We start from the raw sequence: 16,753 nt of genomic DNA on the forward strand, positions 1-16,753 counted from the left end.
CTCCCGCCTCGCAGCGCCCCGCGCTCTTCTGGGCTGCCCGCTCATGGCCCCCGCTGCCTAAGGTGGGCGGTGGCGACGTCGCCGCCGCCAGAAGTACCTGTGCAGCTTCGCGCTTTGACCCGCACCCAGAGTCTGGCCTTCGCGTCACGTGCCTTTGGCCGGCCAATCCGGGCCAGCCAAGAGCTGTTCGGGCGCTGCTCTCGGCGGCAGAGGAGTGGGCCGAGAGGAGCGGGGCGAGGAGCTGCTCCCTCCCTCGGCTGGGGCGGCGGAGTCGTCCGCTGAGGTGAGGCCACCTTGGATTGCCGGCCGGTCTCCCGTTTGCCGCCGCCGTCGGAAGTCGGGCGCTTTGCCTGTTGCCGCCGCCCCTTTCTCGCGCTCCCTGCCTTTTCTCACCCGCTGGGTCGCTGCTTCCTTCTCCTCACCTGGGCCGCCGTCCCTCCGTGGGTCGCCCCAGGCTCAGCTTCGGCGCGCTCTTGCCTTGCGCCTCCTGTCCTGCCTACCTCAGCTTCTGTGCCGTTTTCTTTCGCCGCCCGCCCCGCTTGTCTTTCTCCTTCTGCCTCCCGTCCAGCCGTCCTGCATTTTTCGCTTTCTTGTCCCAGGCCCGTCTGGCCCCGGACCTTTCTGTTTCTTTCCCTCGGCCCGTATAGCCCATTCCTTCAGCCCCCGGACCTTTCTTCCGCTCGGTGCGCTTATCCCATGACCTTTCCACTTCCTCCTTTGCCTGTGTCCCGCCCCCATAGCCCTTTGGTCAATGTCTCCTTTACCATAAGACCCCAATCCTTCTACTCCCCCCCTCCTGGCTCAGCCTCTGGGACCTTGCCCGGATCCTTCCTAACCCCCTAAGCACCCAATTTTCCTGCCCCTCGCCCCCTGCACACCCCAGTTTCCCACCCTAGCCCATTCAATCCCTCTGCTTTCTTCATCACTGTCTGCCTTGTTTCACTGCCTCTCCTGTGCAAATAACACAGTGAGGGGGGCTTCTGCAGAGGCTTCCCTGATAGTTCCTAATGTTGTGGCTGAAGTTGACGTGGTTAGTGCCACCACCTTGACCATGGCTTTGCTGGGCTCTGAGGGAACAGCTGAAGGGACTTTGGGGATCAGCGGCACCTCCTGCCCACTCTGGACAGTGCTGTATGACTATGAAGCCACTGGGGAAGATGAGCTGAGTTTGCGGAGAGGGGAGATGGTTGAAGTTCTCTCTAAAGATGCAGCGGTCTCCGGAGATGATGGCTGGTGGGCAGGCAAAATCCGCCACCGCCTTGGTATCTTTCCAGCCAACTATGTGACTTACCAGCCAGGATGTTACCAACATCCCCAGCTAGCTTTGTTGGAAAAGTCAGGGCATCAAGCCCAAAGCCTAGCCGTAGGTGATGGGCATCCTGTAGGTGGTGGAGACCACATGGGTTCTCTAGCGGAGATTGACTTCCAGCATCTGGAACTACAAGAGATCATTGGGGTTGGGGGCTTTGGTAAAGTTTACAGAGCTATATGGAAGGGCCAGGAAGTAGCAGTGAAAGCAGCCCGGCAGGACCCGGATGAGGACATCATGGCCACTGCAGAGAGTGTGAGGCAGGAGGCAAAATTGTTCTCCATGTTGAAACATCCCAATATCATTGAACTTCGTGGTGTAAGTTTGCAGGAGCCGAACCTCTGCCTGGTCATGGAATTTGCCAGGGGAGGACCCCTCAATAGAGCTTTGTCAGGTGCTTCCCCCACCACCAGTGGGAGCCACTGGGGCCGTCGCATACCTCCTCATATCCTCGTCAACTGGGCAGTACAGATAGCTCGTGGGATGCTTTACTTACATGAAGAAGCCATAGTTTCCATCCTTCACAGAGACCTCAAGTCAAGCAACAGTAAGTATTTTGAACAATTTTGAACAAAATAAGACAAGTTACATTTTCTTTTCCATGTTATAATACTGAGTAGCACTGCGAGAAATGTTATTTTTAAACATTGTGGTGTTTTAAGTTAAGGTAATTAAACAATGTCTTATAAAGCCTGGATTTGGCAGTGCTGCATTGAAGCTGTTAACATCTTGTGGCTAGCTGGATAAAAGGGACAAGTGTCAACAGTAATAGTAACACTCAAGTATATTTATGGAATTTGGCGTTTGAAGTCTGTACCTTTTTCTTTTTGCCATTCAGAATCTGCCTTTCAATTATCTTATGTTACAAGATAATCCAGTTTGGTTGTATGAAGTTCCTTTTCTGTTGCAGCAACAATTATGCATCCATAACCATTTCAGTGCTTAGCTGTGTTTCTGTTCTTCCCATGGTTTTTCTTTGAAGAAGAAGGATCTGGATTACCCTCATCTGTTGAATCTTTGGCTTCTCTCACATATGAGTTATTAAAACTGCAAAATCCCTTTATGGTGTGTAGTCTAAATCTAACTCCTCACAACTATTGTTTATACTTTGCCTTGACTTGCGAACATTGGTCATGTGAAGTAGAAATGCCACTGGAATCTATGGACTGATGTTTCTCATTCCAACTTGTTAAGCTGGAAGAAAGCAGTCATAGTTTACCACTTTGGTCTCAGATGAGTTTTAAGGTGCTCATTCTTGTCTCCAACATGATCCTGAGGTTCTTCAAATCATAGAATACTGGGGTTGGAAGGGGCCTACAAGGCCATCGAGTCCAACACCCTGCTCAGTGCAGGAATCCAAGTCAGAGCATCCCTGACAGATGGCCATCCAGCCTCTTCTTGAATGCCTCCAGTGTGGGAGAGCCCACCACCTCCCTAGGTAATTGGCTCCATTGTCGTATTGCTCTAACAGTCTGGAAGTTTTTCCTGATGTTCAGCTGGAATCTGGCTTCCTGTAACTTGAGCCCATTATTCCGTGTCCTGCACTCTGGGATGATCGAGAAGAGATGCTGGCCTTCCTCTCTGGGACAACCTTTCAAGTACTTGAAGAGCGCTATCATATCTCCCCTCAGTCTTTTCTTCTCAAGGCTAAACATGACCAGTTCTTTCAGTCTCTCTTCATAGGGCTTTGTTACCAGTCCCCTGATCATCTTTCTTGCCTTCCTCTGAACCCTCTCCAGTTTGTCTGCATCCTTCTTCAAGTGTGGTGCCCAGAACTGGACACAGTACTCCAGATGAGGCCTAACCAGTGCTGAGTAGAGGGGAGCTAGTACTTCCCAGGATTTGGAAGCGATGCTTCTATTAATGCAGCCCAAAAGAGCATTTGCCTTTTTTGCAGCCACATCACATTGTTGGCTCATATTCAGCTTGTGATCGACAGCAATTCCAAGATCCTTCTCGCTTGTAGTGTTGTTGAGCCACGTATCCCCCATCTTGTAACTGTGCATTTGGGGGGTTTTTCCTAGGTGCAGAACTTGACATTTATCTCTATTAAATTTCATTCTGCTGAAATTCTTAATTCATAAGCTGTTTTTTTAAGTGCAGAAAAATTTCAAAAAGTCATTCTGTACCACGTTTAATGAGTGTGGTGAGGGTTAGAGTAGTTGGGATGGCCCACAGTGCCAGCCACATCTTCAGTGCTCTTTATGAAGAAAACCAATCCCACAATATCTCGAATGGAGAAGGGAAGAAATAATCTTATCTTCATTATATTTTGTAGGGAGTGACCCCTGTTGCAATGAATGTGGAACAGTTTGAAAACTGACCTCAAAGGCAGTGAGGGAAACTTCCATCTGTTCCTCCTTCGCAAGGCTCAGTCAGTGTAGTTCATTGGAACAATATTTTCTAGTTGGTGATAGTACAGAAGGTAGCTTTTTATGTCCCCTTGCTAGGATGAGTCCATTTATTTATTTGTTTGTTTATTATTATATTTATATCCCACCATTTTTCCTCTTGCAAAGAACCCAAGGCAACTTGCATGATTCTCCTCCTCATGATTTTATCCTCACAACAACCTCAGTGGTAGGTTAGGCTGAGAGTTGGTGACTGGCCCAAAGTCACCCAGTGAGCTTCATGGCCGAGTGGGGACTAGAACCCAGATTTTCTAAGTCCCAGTCCAATACTCTAACCTTGACAACACACTGACTCTCTTTTATGTTTCTGCAATGGCATCCTGTTGTCTTACAATCAAGTTCCTTCATTTTAAGGCCACCCACCTTTCCAAAACTGAGTGTTCCTCCTCCTCTAGCAGATATAACAACATACCTTTAACGTCCCCTTTTATGGGGTATCCATGAGATCCACTATTGTTGTTCTCTGTTTTCACTGTTAGAGGATTGTGGATAAACCTCTTTACTGTTTCATAATGTCTAAAGTTATATAGCACTGGGTTCGATAAAGCCTGCTGTATTGCTACCAGGTCCCCAGCTAAACCCCTGGGTCATAGTTGGATTTACACACATCTGTGATGTGGCCATGAAGTTGTTTTTTTCACGACTGGCTGAGGAAGCTTTTGTGATGGGAAATGTAGCCTGAGGAATTCACTGTCCTACAAACAAACTGCAGGGCAGCTTTCCCATGTGGCTGTTTGTGCAGCTTAGTGAAAAAAACAGGGGAAGCAATAGGACAAACAACAACAAAAAGAAAATTGCAAGTTTGCCTGTATTTTCACAACAATCCTTCCACAGTCAGTCATTAGAACTAAGCTACCCAGCTACTCCCTCAGTCTTCAGTTTGGACTTGCAAGCTGCAAGTCTCCACACTAGGATAGTCATAGCCATATGTGGATTGCATTGCTCACTTCAGTATGTCAATACACATGGTGCATTATCTGGGTTAAATCCAGCATTGTATGAGTGGACCCCTGCTTGCGCATTGGGACTTCTCCTTACTCTCTTCCCCCTGTAGTTCCTGCATGCCCCCAGCTCTCAGAAGCATATTTGAAGGTGTGCATGGGGACAGGAAATCTCTTCTGCCAACAGTTTCTGTTCCACTGGCAGACAGGCAGCATTGCATCCAACCCTTTGTCTGGAAATGGTTGATGTGGTGAGAAACAAGAGGGGTGAGAAGGGGTGACAAAAGAGAAATGCAGAAAGAATTTTTGGGGAAGTAAAGGGGGGGATTACATTAGAAATAACCATTCCTTATATATTTTTGGATAGATTCCGGCTTAGTCATGCTTAGAACAGACCCATTGAAATCAATGGTACCTAAGTTGCTGCAAGAAATGCACTTTATGCTCCTGTTGCGTCAGCCTACTCTTTGGTAGTTAATGAAAACCAAATTCTGCTTCATTTACTGTAATTGACAATAATTATTAGTCCAAGTATGATTCAGGGTAGATTCTTGCTTCGGGGGCTCTAGAGCAGGAGTTGCTACTTTACTTTGGATGTGTAAAATTGACCAGGGGTCCTGAGCTACACTTAAGTTTTCAATAATAACCTGTTGGCCAGAGATGTTTGGCTTTGGTGCCAAAACTACGCTTTTGCCTGTGTCCTTAACCACCTTTTTGTCAAAATTCATGGGGCATGCCTCCTGGTTCTTACCATTTTCTTCCAAAATCTTAAAGAATTTATCACATTTCATTTTGGAAGAACTTCTAGCCCTACCTGTACTTCTTACATTTTTAGTTTTGTTTTCAATATGGATTTGGGCCTTAGTGTTTTTATGGTTAGATTTCCTACTGGCCAAACATATTTTTTTTATCACTCTTTCTTATACTGCAATTTTTACCCTCCTTCTCAATTTGGTATACCTGTTCAGTGGGTTCCGTAGCTATTATAGCATGGGTTTTTAGTTTAGACTTTTGTTCGCTATTCTTTATTTCAGTTTCTCTTGAGATAGCTGTAACTCCCCCACTTAGTTTGGTTAGTACAAAGTCGGTTAGGGTGATCAGAACCTCCTTGCATTCAGACAGGAACTTCTTTATCTGGAATATATCATCTGACCAGCCATTAAACAGGGATCTAATCAATTCATGTTGATTACTAAGCAAGTTGGTAACAGAGTACAAATCAAAGTTCCTGTCATCATCTGAGTTTGAGCTAATAGCAGGTTGAAAAGAAGGTGAATCACAATTCTTCACCCTAGAACCATTTGAGGGAGACAAAATAATGGAACTTTTTGGGCTTCCTTGAGGGGGTGCAAGCTGTAGTATAAATGCCGACAGGTCATCCTCCACAGTGGCCAATTCCACTGCTAGGCTATACCTGCCTTCTTCCTGACTTTCATATCCAAGGACTTCATTATACATTGAGTGCCCAAGGACCAATCCAAAATCTCTACATGGGCTAGCCTAGTCTCGGTGCCTGGTGACTGGTAATTTTCTTTTCTCAGAGTTAGGATGGAAAAAATGAGTGATTATAGGTTGATTATGGGCCTTATGAAAGGATGCCACATCTTCTGTCACTGGTACCAGTCCCAGTTGTTTATACCCTCCTCTGGTGAGAACCTTTATGTAAAAAAATTAAAATAAACAATAAAATAATTATAGCAACCTGCCAGTGAAGCCCAACAGGTACTGTATCAGGGTCCAGCCACACTAATGTTAATAGCTGTTTATACCTTACAATACAGGTGTTTATACCTTACAAGCTTTACCAAACCATGCAATAAAAATCTCTGACCAATAACAATAATATAGCTGAACAGTTAAAAGGAAAATTGTCAGCAGTTAAGAAAAGAGAACCTTAGGGCACAATCCTATGGGGATAGGCGGCTGCCTCCGAACTTGGAGGCAACCGTCTATCCAATGCAGGGCAGGAGAAGCACAGAGGGGATTGTTCTCTCTGCGCTTCTCCTGCCCTGCATTTGCGGCTGTCTAGCCACGGGAAGTCAGAGCAGGGGAGGAGGCGGCTGGATGACACATGGGATGTGTCATACCGGCATTTCCGCTTTCCCTGCCCCAGAACGCTCAGTTTTGGCCGCTCTACACTCCTCTTCCAAGTGCGAAGCGCGGGGCTGTTCCGCGCTGCCTGCTAGGCAGTGCAGGGGGGGAGGTTGGTTCTCTGGGAAATGACCTCAGAGTGTGGGCTCCGAGGTTGGTTCCTGTAAAACCAGATATCCTATGGCCATCTAGCCGCTGACTAGCAGCCATAGGATTGCTCCCTCCAAGCATTTAAAAATGAGAAGTAATCTTCTGAGATAAAAAAAAGCAAAATTATTTTAAAATAATAATAAAAATTCTTTTAAAACAAGTAACCAAGCAAACTGAAACGATGAATCAGCAAACTTTCTGCTTTAAAATTGTTTCGGTAAGCATCAAATAACTTTAGCAACTGAAAAAGGATATTTTAGCCTTATCTGCTCTGAAACTATTAAAAAAACACAAAAATATAATTCTAACTAAAAAAGTAAAATATGTTAAAGAATGTATGTTAAGAGGTTTGAGATAATAACCCCTGTATAGTGGCTCCACCAGTCCTAAATAAAGTATCGCAGAGTAATTATAACACCCATTTTGCCAGAACAGAACATTGGTGAGACCAAATCCCATAGAATGTTCTTCAGATGTTTCAAGATGAGTCATCACGCCACATTATGTTCTGATGCAATGTAGGGACCACTTGGATTGGAGAAGCCTCTTGATGTGGGTAACCTCCTGTGCAATGCCAAGTGCAATGCTAAGTGCACACTTGGCATCGCTGAGGTGCTGCCTCTGCAAGCCCTGCCTTAAATACTTGGTGGGCAGGGACAGAGACAAACAGGCTCAGGATCCACAGGTGCAGCAGACTCTGGCCACTCCTTCCCCACAGACTCTTCCCAAGCTCCTTCCCCCTGGTACTTAGGTTAGTAATTACTAAATTCTCAGTGGTTTCACTGGATATCTTGTCAAATACTGAAGCCTCGTTTATTTCTACTTTGATAGTGTCTGAGTTCGCATGTTCAAATTAAACTTGTTTTAGTTAGCAGCGCGTGGCCTGTTGTAGGGGTTTTTGAGGGTTGTTTCCCCTCAAACAAGTCATGCGCCCAGGTTCAGATGACATGAGAAGCTGTGTGTGGACGGGTAATTAGGGAAATGGCGCCTGGCACATGCCACCAATAAAAACAACAACAAGCCACTGTGTCTTCTTTAAGCCACAGTGGCTTGTTTGATCACATGAACCAGCCCATGTTTGCAGATCAGAAGGGAGAAATGATTAGCTAGGTGCCTTAGTAATGAGGGAAAATTCATCCTGATTTTGGGAGTGAGGGAAGACATAATTGTTGGCATTTTGGTAACTTGGCACTATATACAGTGATCAAACATAATGCACTTAATAATAGCAAACCTTTTTTTTTGCATGGAGACTACATTGTTAGTCTCATCATTTAGTGAAAGTGAGTGTACACCCACTTGCATATTTATGTAGGCACACAATACTGTGTACATATATCATCTCTCCTTACATTTATACAGAAAGGAAAGAACACATCTTCTCACACATGTGTCCATGTGCACATGTGCATGCTTGGGATCTGTAAACTCCAGCTGCACAGTAGAAGATGCTACCAGAAATAGAAGGAAAGGGAAATCCCCTTAAACCAGGCTCTGCATCTGTAGCTTAAACATGCACATTCCTCTGCTGTTGTTCATGAATACGAGGCCAAAGATCAATCAAAAGTGAAATATGATTATATGTACTGGGATTATTGGAAAGTTGCAAGAGGCCAACAGAAGAGGTGGAAGAAGCTTCATTTGATTCCACCAAGTGGAGTCAAAGTGAAATTATTCCATCCCCCAAAGGATACACTAGAGATATGTTCAAAACTTGTATCATTGGTTATGCCAATTGCATTGACTACTGCATTATTTCTGTGGAAAAAACAAAGACTCTAAAGCTGCAGTTCTAAACATATTACTGTAAAGTTAGTCCAATAGATTGCATTGAGACTTAACTTCTGGATAAACATTAGGACTGGGTTGTAAGGTAATGCAGATGCTGGTATGCTGCATTCTATAGTTATTCTTCTCCAATACAGCTTTGTTCACAAGCCACATCCTCTCAGTCTTAAACACCCTTACATGGAAACAAATTCCATTGATTTCAGTTGAACTCTTTTCTAGGTATCTAGGCTTCTTGCAGGATGTCAAAGCATCCCACCCCCAACCCCCCCAGTTGCATTCTAGCCTTAGCACAATAACCTCCCTAATTGAGCTCCCATCCACACATACAAGTAAGTGAGTAGAATAGCCTGTGTGAGAACAGCTTGGTTGTGCTCCTTTTTGGTTCTGTATAGATATAAACAAAATCTGGTTCACTTCAGGGCAAGAGAAGTGGAGTGAAGGGCCTACAAAGCATAAAATTAAACAAAAAGTTCACAAAATGGCAAGGAATTGTTTTGTGGGGGAAGGTGCTTACAGAGGAGCACGGAGCCCCAAACAAATTAAACAAAATTATTTATACCATGGTGTGCTCATGAGATTGGTTATGTTGCTTGTTGCTAATTGAATCACAATAATACCAAATATCTGCAAAAATTGTGCAACTATGTCCCACATGGCAGGTATGGTAGCAATGGATGCATTGTCTTAGGAAAGAACTACATTTTCCCAGGTACAAGAAATTGCAGTGTGAGAATGCAGAGATATGAAACCCTCACAACAGAAGTGGTCTTGGTGCAGTAAGTGAGGAACAACTGCATTGTTAGTTACTTTCACAGAAATACGTTAGAAAATAATAAGCAGTGTATTTTTGGTATGCTGGTTGAAAGGTAATACATTTTCCCTGGATATAAAATAAACGGGGGGGGGGGGGGATGCTGGATGATCGTATTTAAGTACCAAAGGATCCCAGAGGTATTTTGGGTGCTTCTGGAAAGCAATAGCAAACGAGCCAAAATGCTCATTTCTATATCAGAAGAGGTCAGCAGAGTTAGCAGAAGGTAGCACTGATCTGTTTTATTTCAGAAACTAGCATTTTGGCTTGTTTCCAGGGCTGCTTTAGGAAGTGCTACCTTCCTGTTGCACTAGCGGTGGGTCCTGCTAACGCAACACAAGCAGTGAAGGCGTAGCAGCAGTGTTGGATATTGCCCTTGGAATATAAATCAAGCAAATCCAAACAGCAACTTCCTATTTTACAGTACAGCACAAGTGCTAAACTGAAAAGTATGGGAGGCCAGAAAAGTAGGTACCGTCAAATGTAGGAACCTTCTTTACCACTGAGCCTTAATTAAAAAAAACACACCTCATTCTAACTGGAATTTATTTTATTTTTAGGGAAGGTATACACCCCCTCACTTCCACAGTAAAAACCACACTCAGGCTGGCTTACTTCATTTTAAAAACAAGGGGTTTTGTCCAATATTAGTCTAACTTAAGTCTTCTTTATTTTAATGGGTCTACTCTAAGTAGAACTTACACTGGATACAACCCAAAGTAATAATATATTTATAATTTATTAAATTAATTTAAACTATTTATCACTTTTCAGCCCACCAGGGCTGTCGTAGTGAAGTATAATAAAATAACAATAACAGAAAAGGAAGCAAGCAAAAAACATAACATTCTTTTTAAAAGAGCCAGGCACAGTTTTAAAAGTCAAAGTCCTGGAGAAACAATACAGCTTTTACTATATGTCTACACTTTAAAAAGAGACGGAGCCAGCCTGACCTCCCTTGGGAGGGAGTTGCACAGCTTAGGTGGTCCTACAGAAAAAGCTCTGTCATAAAACAAATTGAACAACAATAAAAGAGCAGATTGAAACCAACTAAAACCCCTGGGAATTGAAGTTACCAAAACTCAGCCCTAGTGTAGAGTCTTTCTTCTTGCTGTCCAAAAGGAGCAAGAGTGCCCATGGAGGGACTGCTAGGCAATATTCCTCTGTACCTGTCTGTAGTCTTTGTTCTTCCCATTCCCTCACTCTCAACCTAACAGGCCTGTTGCCACAACCTTTGACTTTGGCTGACTTTTTGGGCAGGGAGAGTATAAGGGAATGAGCAAGCAAGACAGTGACCTGGTTTGCACAGTCACCGCAGCTTAAACAAGCCACTTTGGCTTATTCAAGCCACATTGTGTGCCAGGCACTATTTGCCTAATTACCCGCCTGGGTACGAGTTGTGTCATCTGAATCCAGGTGGTATGGCTTGTTGGAGGGGGAAACAACCCTCAAGTATCCTATGGCCAATGGGCTGTAGGCCCCAATCAGGGGAAGGAGCTTGGCAAGAGTCTGTGAGGAAGGAGTGGCCAGAGTCTACTGCACCTGTGGAGCCTGAGCCTCTGTTTGTCTCTGTCCCTGCCCACCAGGTATTTAAGGTGGGGCTGCCAGAGGCAGTGCCTCGGCAACGCGCCTTGGTGACACCAAATGCGATGCTAAGTGCACTTAGCGTTGAATTTGGCCTCGTACAGGACATCGCACAGGAGGCTATCTACGTCAAGAGGCTTCTCCAACTCCAGTGGTCCCTACCTTACATTGGAACATACTGTGGTGTGACGACCCATCGTGAAACAGCTGAAGAACGTTCCATGGAATCTGGTCTCACCACTGTTCTCTTCTAGCAAATTGGGTGCTACTCTGTGATATTCTACTGAGGACTGTGGAGCCACTATACAGGGACCATTGCATCAAACCTATTTTAATATATGTTTATAACATATTTTACTTATTTGATTCAAATTATATGTTTGTGTTTTATAGCTTTAGAGTTGATAAGCTCAAAATATCATTTTTAAGTTCTCCAATGCTCACAGAAACAATCTCAAACTAGAAAGCTCATTTTAATTATTTTAATTAGTTCAATCTATTTTAGCACCCTGTTGCACCTATCTTAAATTATCTTTTAATGTCTTATTCTATTGACTTTAGTTGTTTTAGATGTTTTAATTTTTAAGTTTGGAAGTTATTGTTGCTGCTACTGTCGCTGCTGCTGAGTTTGCCCAAGTGGGTTACGGTGCCAAATGTTATAAGATACTAATAGGGTAGTGAATAGTTTTAAATAGCTTAGAAACGGTATATACAAGGAGGAATTATAAAGAGCTGGGCCTTTCGCCTGCATCCTTGCAGGCCCCAGTTAAACCACTAGTAAAAGCACAGGCTAAAATTACACATTTTTTCTCTAAGCTGGAGCCTTCAACATTTCAACAGGCAAATATGCCACAGAGCTCAGAATACCATCACCAAACTCTGATTGGCTCGACACCAGCCCCTGAACTTAGGACCACAGAACAGGAGAATTGTTTAGAAAAATCTGACCCGGACTCAGATCTGATGCAGGAGGAAAGGGCTACTTTTGCTCCTGTTTATGAGGAATATATAAGCCTCCAGGCACTTTTAAAACCTTCCCTGGGCGCAATCTGCCTTGATGTCATGGGGACACAAAATAAGCTATTTGCAAATATGCTGCAGTTCCTCCTATGAGATATTTCAGCTATTAAGCAATCAATTTTAGAATCTAAGCAAATTCTGAGAGACCTAATGGGTCTGGGTTTAGATCCTCCTCTTAAGTTAGTCTGAGCTACTCTGGGATTCTGCCCCACAAAAGTGTGATATTGGTAGAAAAAAATGTGTTCAAGCCAGCACACAAACTGATCCCCTAGAAGCCCCAACAGGGAGCCAAGCAAGGGGTGATATAACTAGAGAACCCATGGTACTGGGAGCTAAAGAAACAATTCCTAGCCCTTCTAGCAATGCCAAGAGAAAGATTGGGAGAGGACCCAAGAGAGAAGCCCTGACTCAGAAAAATTCCCGCAGGGGTGGTAAACGTAAGAAGGGAAAAAAGAAGCTAACATCCTGCTACAATACTTCTAACAGTCATTTTAATTTTAAGGGATTGTTTAGACTCATGGATAACAAAGTTCAGGAAACAAATGATAGTCCTAACAAGGTAAAGATGGCTCAGAGCTCTTGGAGGAATAAAAACTCTTTGTTGCATTTCCCTGCTCTACCCCCAGTAGTTGAGGACCCTGACCCACAGGCGGCAATTACTGACCTTCTGTCACTCAACCCAGCTGATGTAAAATTACTATCTAATGATTCTCCTCCACCTTGAGGCCTAGGCATAGATGGAATCATCTGCACGACTAAATTGCCTTTGGCAGCAAACCCATCTATAATACTTCTAAAATACCAGCTGGTCTTTTGTAGTTTTCCAACGCCAAGCAGTGAATTGTCCCAAACTGAAAAGAAGTACCATTTTTTACAAACCCTTAGTGATACAGGGGTAGGTTTTCTGTCAATTCTTGACATAGAAGATGCTGAAGATCTGTCCTTTGACTGCCGTAATTTTGGGATAAAAACAACCTTCACTAAAACCTCCACTGTGCACTCTATCCTCACATATAGGAGGGCTTTTGCCAATGTTGGGATACAGGTGAAAATACATTTTTTAAACACCTGGACCCAACCTTTGATTGAAGGATTGTCTGTGAAATGTAAGGATACTGACACCCATAGACAAGAGACCCTTCTGACCCCCTCTGTTAAAAAACAGTCAACTCTGATAAACTTTGACTCTAACAGTTTAATAAATCTAGACCATGATGGTAATGAGATTAGAGTCAAAGAGTTAGATTTTACCAGGCATATGAATAAGAACCCTCTCTGTATGGCCCACTGGACTGAGAGCCAATATGATATAGACTCTGGTGAAGAATTCCCTCCAGTTGAACAACCATTTATTTCTGTGATACCCAAAGAAGAAGCTTTAATTGATACGTTCACCTGCCAGTAATGGAACAACAGTCAATCATTACCAGGCTCCATGCACTGTTGAAAAGATTAGCCGAAAGCGGCCCTGCTTTGGACCCTTCGCAAAAGCCTCCTCAGGTCTCACCTCTACAATCAGATGACATCAACCACACAGGATCACTGAAATCATCTAATTCAAACTCCTTGGAGAAAAAGGCTGCAGATGAGCAAATCGCAATACAGCTGCAGCACTGCCTGATACCATCCTCCTTATCACCTTCTGCTATCAAGTCTCCCAAGTTCACCTCTTTAGGAAAATCAAAATTAACTGATCTGGGATTCTTTCAAGCCAAACTTCAAAAACTTACAGCAGAAATAAATTTACTACCCCCTGTTCCTGCACATCCTCCGAAAAAGAGGGCTACAGTCCTTACTCACCTTCAAATTATGCATCATGCAGCACAGAACTGTATAGCTGATGGACACTTCATAGGGCTAGAATTTGCATGTGAACGGCGGTCAACTTTACCCTCTTGGACTCCAGCAATAGACAGGCCATGTGGAGGCAGGGATAGAGGAATTATATCTGAAGGAACAGGACTCCCTAAACAAACTGCTGTTAGCATTAAGAGGGCTGGTCCATGCTGACTATCTTCCTCTTCACAGGCTGGCACTGTTACTTCTATTAGATTACTTTCCTGGAATGTTGCAGGATGGGCCTCCAGGCTAGTAGATGAGAATTAAAAAAAAAAATGCACTCAATTTGAAGTTCTTTTTATTCAAGAAACCTGGGTTACCACTATGACTGTTCCCACCTTTCCAGGATACCTTGTGTATACCCAACCAGCTAGCAAATCAGATAGTAGAGGCTGTGCCTGGGGCGGCCTAGTAACTATGGTTTCAGTGGATAGTAACCCAAATATTTTACAGCTTGATGTAAGCAATAGCAGTAACATCTTAATTCTTCAGGTGGATTGGCCTCCAGGACTAACTTTTTTTTTTTTAGTAAATGTATATTCTCCCCCACAGAATTCAAAGTATGAAAAAGGAAAGGAAAGGTTCCTCCTGTGCAAGCACCAAGTCACTGCTGACTCCTAGAGGGACGCTGCTTTCGCTGGCGTTTTCAAGGCAGACTATAGCACCATTGCCTTCCCCAGTCGTGACTACCTTTCCCCCAGCAAGCTGGGTACTCATTTTACTGACCTCGGAAGGATGGAAGGCTGAGTCGACCTGAGCCGGCTACCTGGGACCCAGCTTCCTCTGGGATCGAACTCAGGTCGTGGGGAGAGTTTTGGTTGCAATACTGCCACCTACCACTCTGTGCCACATGAGGCTCTTACAAAGTATGAAGGTACCTCCATATGGAATGAACTTGATCAGGCCCTCTCCACCTTATTTGAAATACAGGCTGACCCCAAAATTCTGATGGCAGGTGATATGAATGCTAGAATAGGACAAAACAACTGTAAAATGGGTGAGAAAATGGGACTTACTCCAGAAGATCTGGCTTCTCTCCCTACTAGAAATTCTAAGGATTTGGGGCTTAATTTATTTCTTTTATTTATTTATTAAATTTATTAATCGCCCATCTGGCTGGTCACCCAGCCACTCTGGGCAATGTACAAAGCATATAATAAAACAGTTTAAAACAATAAAATTCTACAATAAAAAACATTTTTTAAAATACCCTAACCCACCCCAAATGCCTGCCTGAACAACCATGTTTTTAATGCATGGCAGAAGCTCATTAAAGAGGGGGCATGGCAGAGTTCCCTAGGGAGGGAGTTCCACAGAGTGGGGCCACCACAGAAAAGGCCCTCTCCCTCGCTCCCACCAGTCTAGCTGTCCTGGCTGATGGGACAGAGAGAAGGCCATCCAAGGCTGATATTGTTAAGCGGCCTGTCTGGTGTTGCTGGAGGCGCTCCTTAGGATAGGCTGGGCCGGAACTATATAGGGTTTTAAAGGTCAAAACCAACACCTTGAATTTGGCCCGGAAAACAACTGGTAACCAGTGCAACTCCTTCAGCACAGGAGTGATGTGATCTTGCAGGTGGCTGCCTTTAATCAGGCGAGCCGCCGCGTTCTGTACCAGCTGCAGCTTCCGAACCGTCTTCAAGGGTAACCCCACACAGCGCACATTACAGTAGTCTAAATGAGAGGAGACCAGGGCATGTACTACCGATGTGAGCAGATGGTCGGGAAGGAAGGGGTGCAGCCGCCATATTAGATGGAGTTGGTACAGCGCTGTCCGGCTCACAGCTGACACCTGAACCTCAATGGACAGCTGGGAGTCCAAAATAACCCCCAGGCTGTGGACCTGGTCTCTCAAGGGTAGCCGTACCCCTTTCAACACCTGGTCAACATCCCCCAGCCTCCTCTTGTCTCCCACCAAAAGTACCTCGGTCTTGTCAGGGTTCAGCTTATTCCTCCCCATCCAGCCACTCACCGTCTCCAGACATTTGGACAGGGATTCTACGGCCAACCTTGAAGATTTAAACGAGAGGTAGAGCTGTGTGTCATCTACATATTGATGACACCGCACCCCAAACCTCCTGATGATAGCCCCCAGCTGCTTCACGTAGATGTTAAATAGCATCGGGGAGAGGATGGAACCCTGTGGCACCCCACAGGTGAGTGGCCACGGGTCTGAAACCTCCTATCCCAGTGCTACCCTCTGGTACCTGCCGGAGAGGAAGGACCGGAACCACCGCAATACGGTGTCTCCAATGCCCAACCCCTCCAGGCTGTCCAGGAGGATACTGTGGTCAACGGTATCAAAAGCCTCTGAGAGGTCAAGGAGAGCAAGGAAGGAGCATTCGCCCCTATCCAGAGCCCTCCTCATATCATCCACCAAGGCGACCAAGGCCGTTTCTGTCCCATGCCCAAGCCTGAAGCCCAACTGAAATGGTTCTAGATAATCGGTTTCTTCCAAGTGTGCCTTCAACTGCATCACCACCACCCACTCAATCACCTTGCCCAAAAATGGCAGATTCAAGACTGGGCAAAAGTTGTTCACAACATGGGGATCCAAGGAAGGCTTCTTTAAGAGCGGTCTTATCACTGCCTCCTTGAGGGCTGATGGCATCACTCCCTCCTCAAGGGAGGCGTTCACCACCACTCTGATCCCCTCACCCAGTCTCTCTTTGCAGCCCATAATGAGCCAAGATGGGCAAGGATCAAGTAAGCAGGTGGTCGGCCTTACAGATGAAAGCACCTTGCCCACTTCATCAGAAGGAAGAAGCTGGAACTGGTCCCATAAAACCGGTTTGCCACAGGCCGCCTC

General features: G+C 44.8%; 1 protein-coding gene across 2 annotated transcripts in view; it reads left to right on the forward strand.

Annotated features, from left to right (window-relative positions):
• Positions 1-164: 164 nt before the first annotated feature.
• MAP3K21 (mitogen-activated protein kinase kinase kinase 21) overlaps positions 165-16,753 on the forward strand; it is a 66,391-nt gene continuing 49,802 nt past the window's right edge. For both annotated transcript variants that reach the window (XM_084828141.1, XM_084828142.1), the window contains exon 1: positions 165-1,856. In XM_084828141.1, the coding sequence (XP_084684267.1) occupies positions 1,052-1,856 (805 nt within the window). In that variant the 5' untranslated portion in view covers positions 165-1,051. The remainder of the gene's footprint in view (positions 1,857-16,753) is intronic.

This window comes from Heloderma suspectum, chromosome 1, assembly GCF_057233095.1.
Source record: "Heloderma suspectum isolate Gila_16-S chromosome 1, 16-S_ref, whole genome shotgun sequence".
Taxonomy (NCBI): domain Eukaryota; kingdom Metazoa; phylum Chordata; class Lepidosauria; order Squamata; family Helodermatidae; genus Heloderma; species Heloderma suspectum.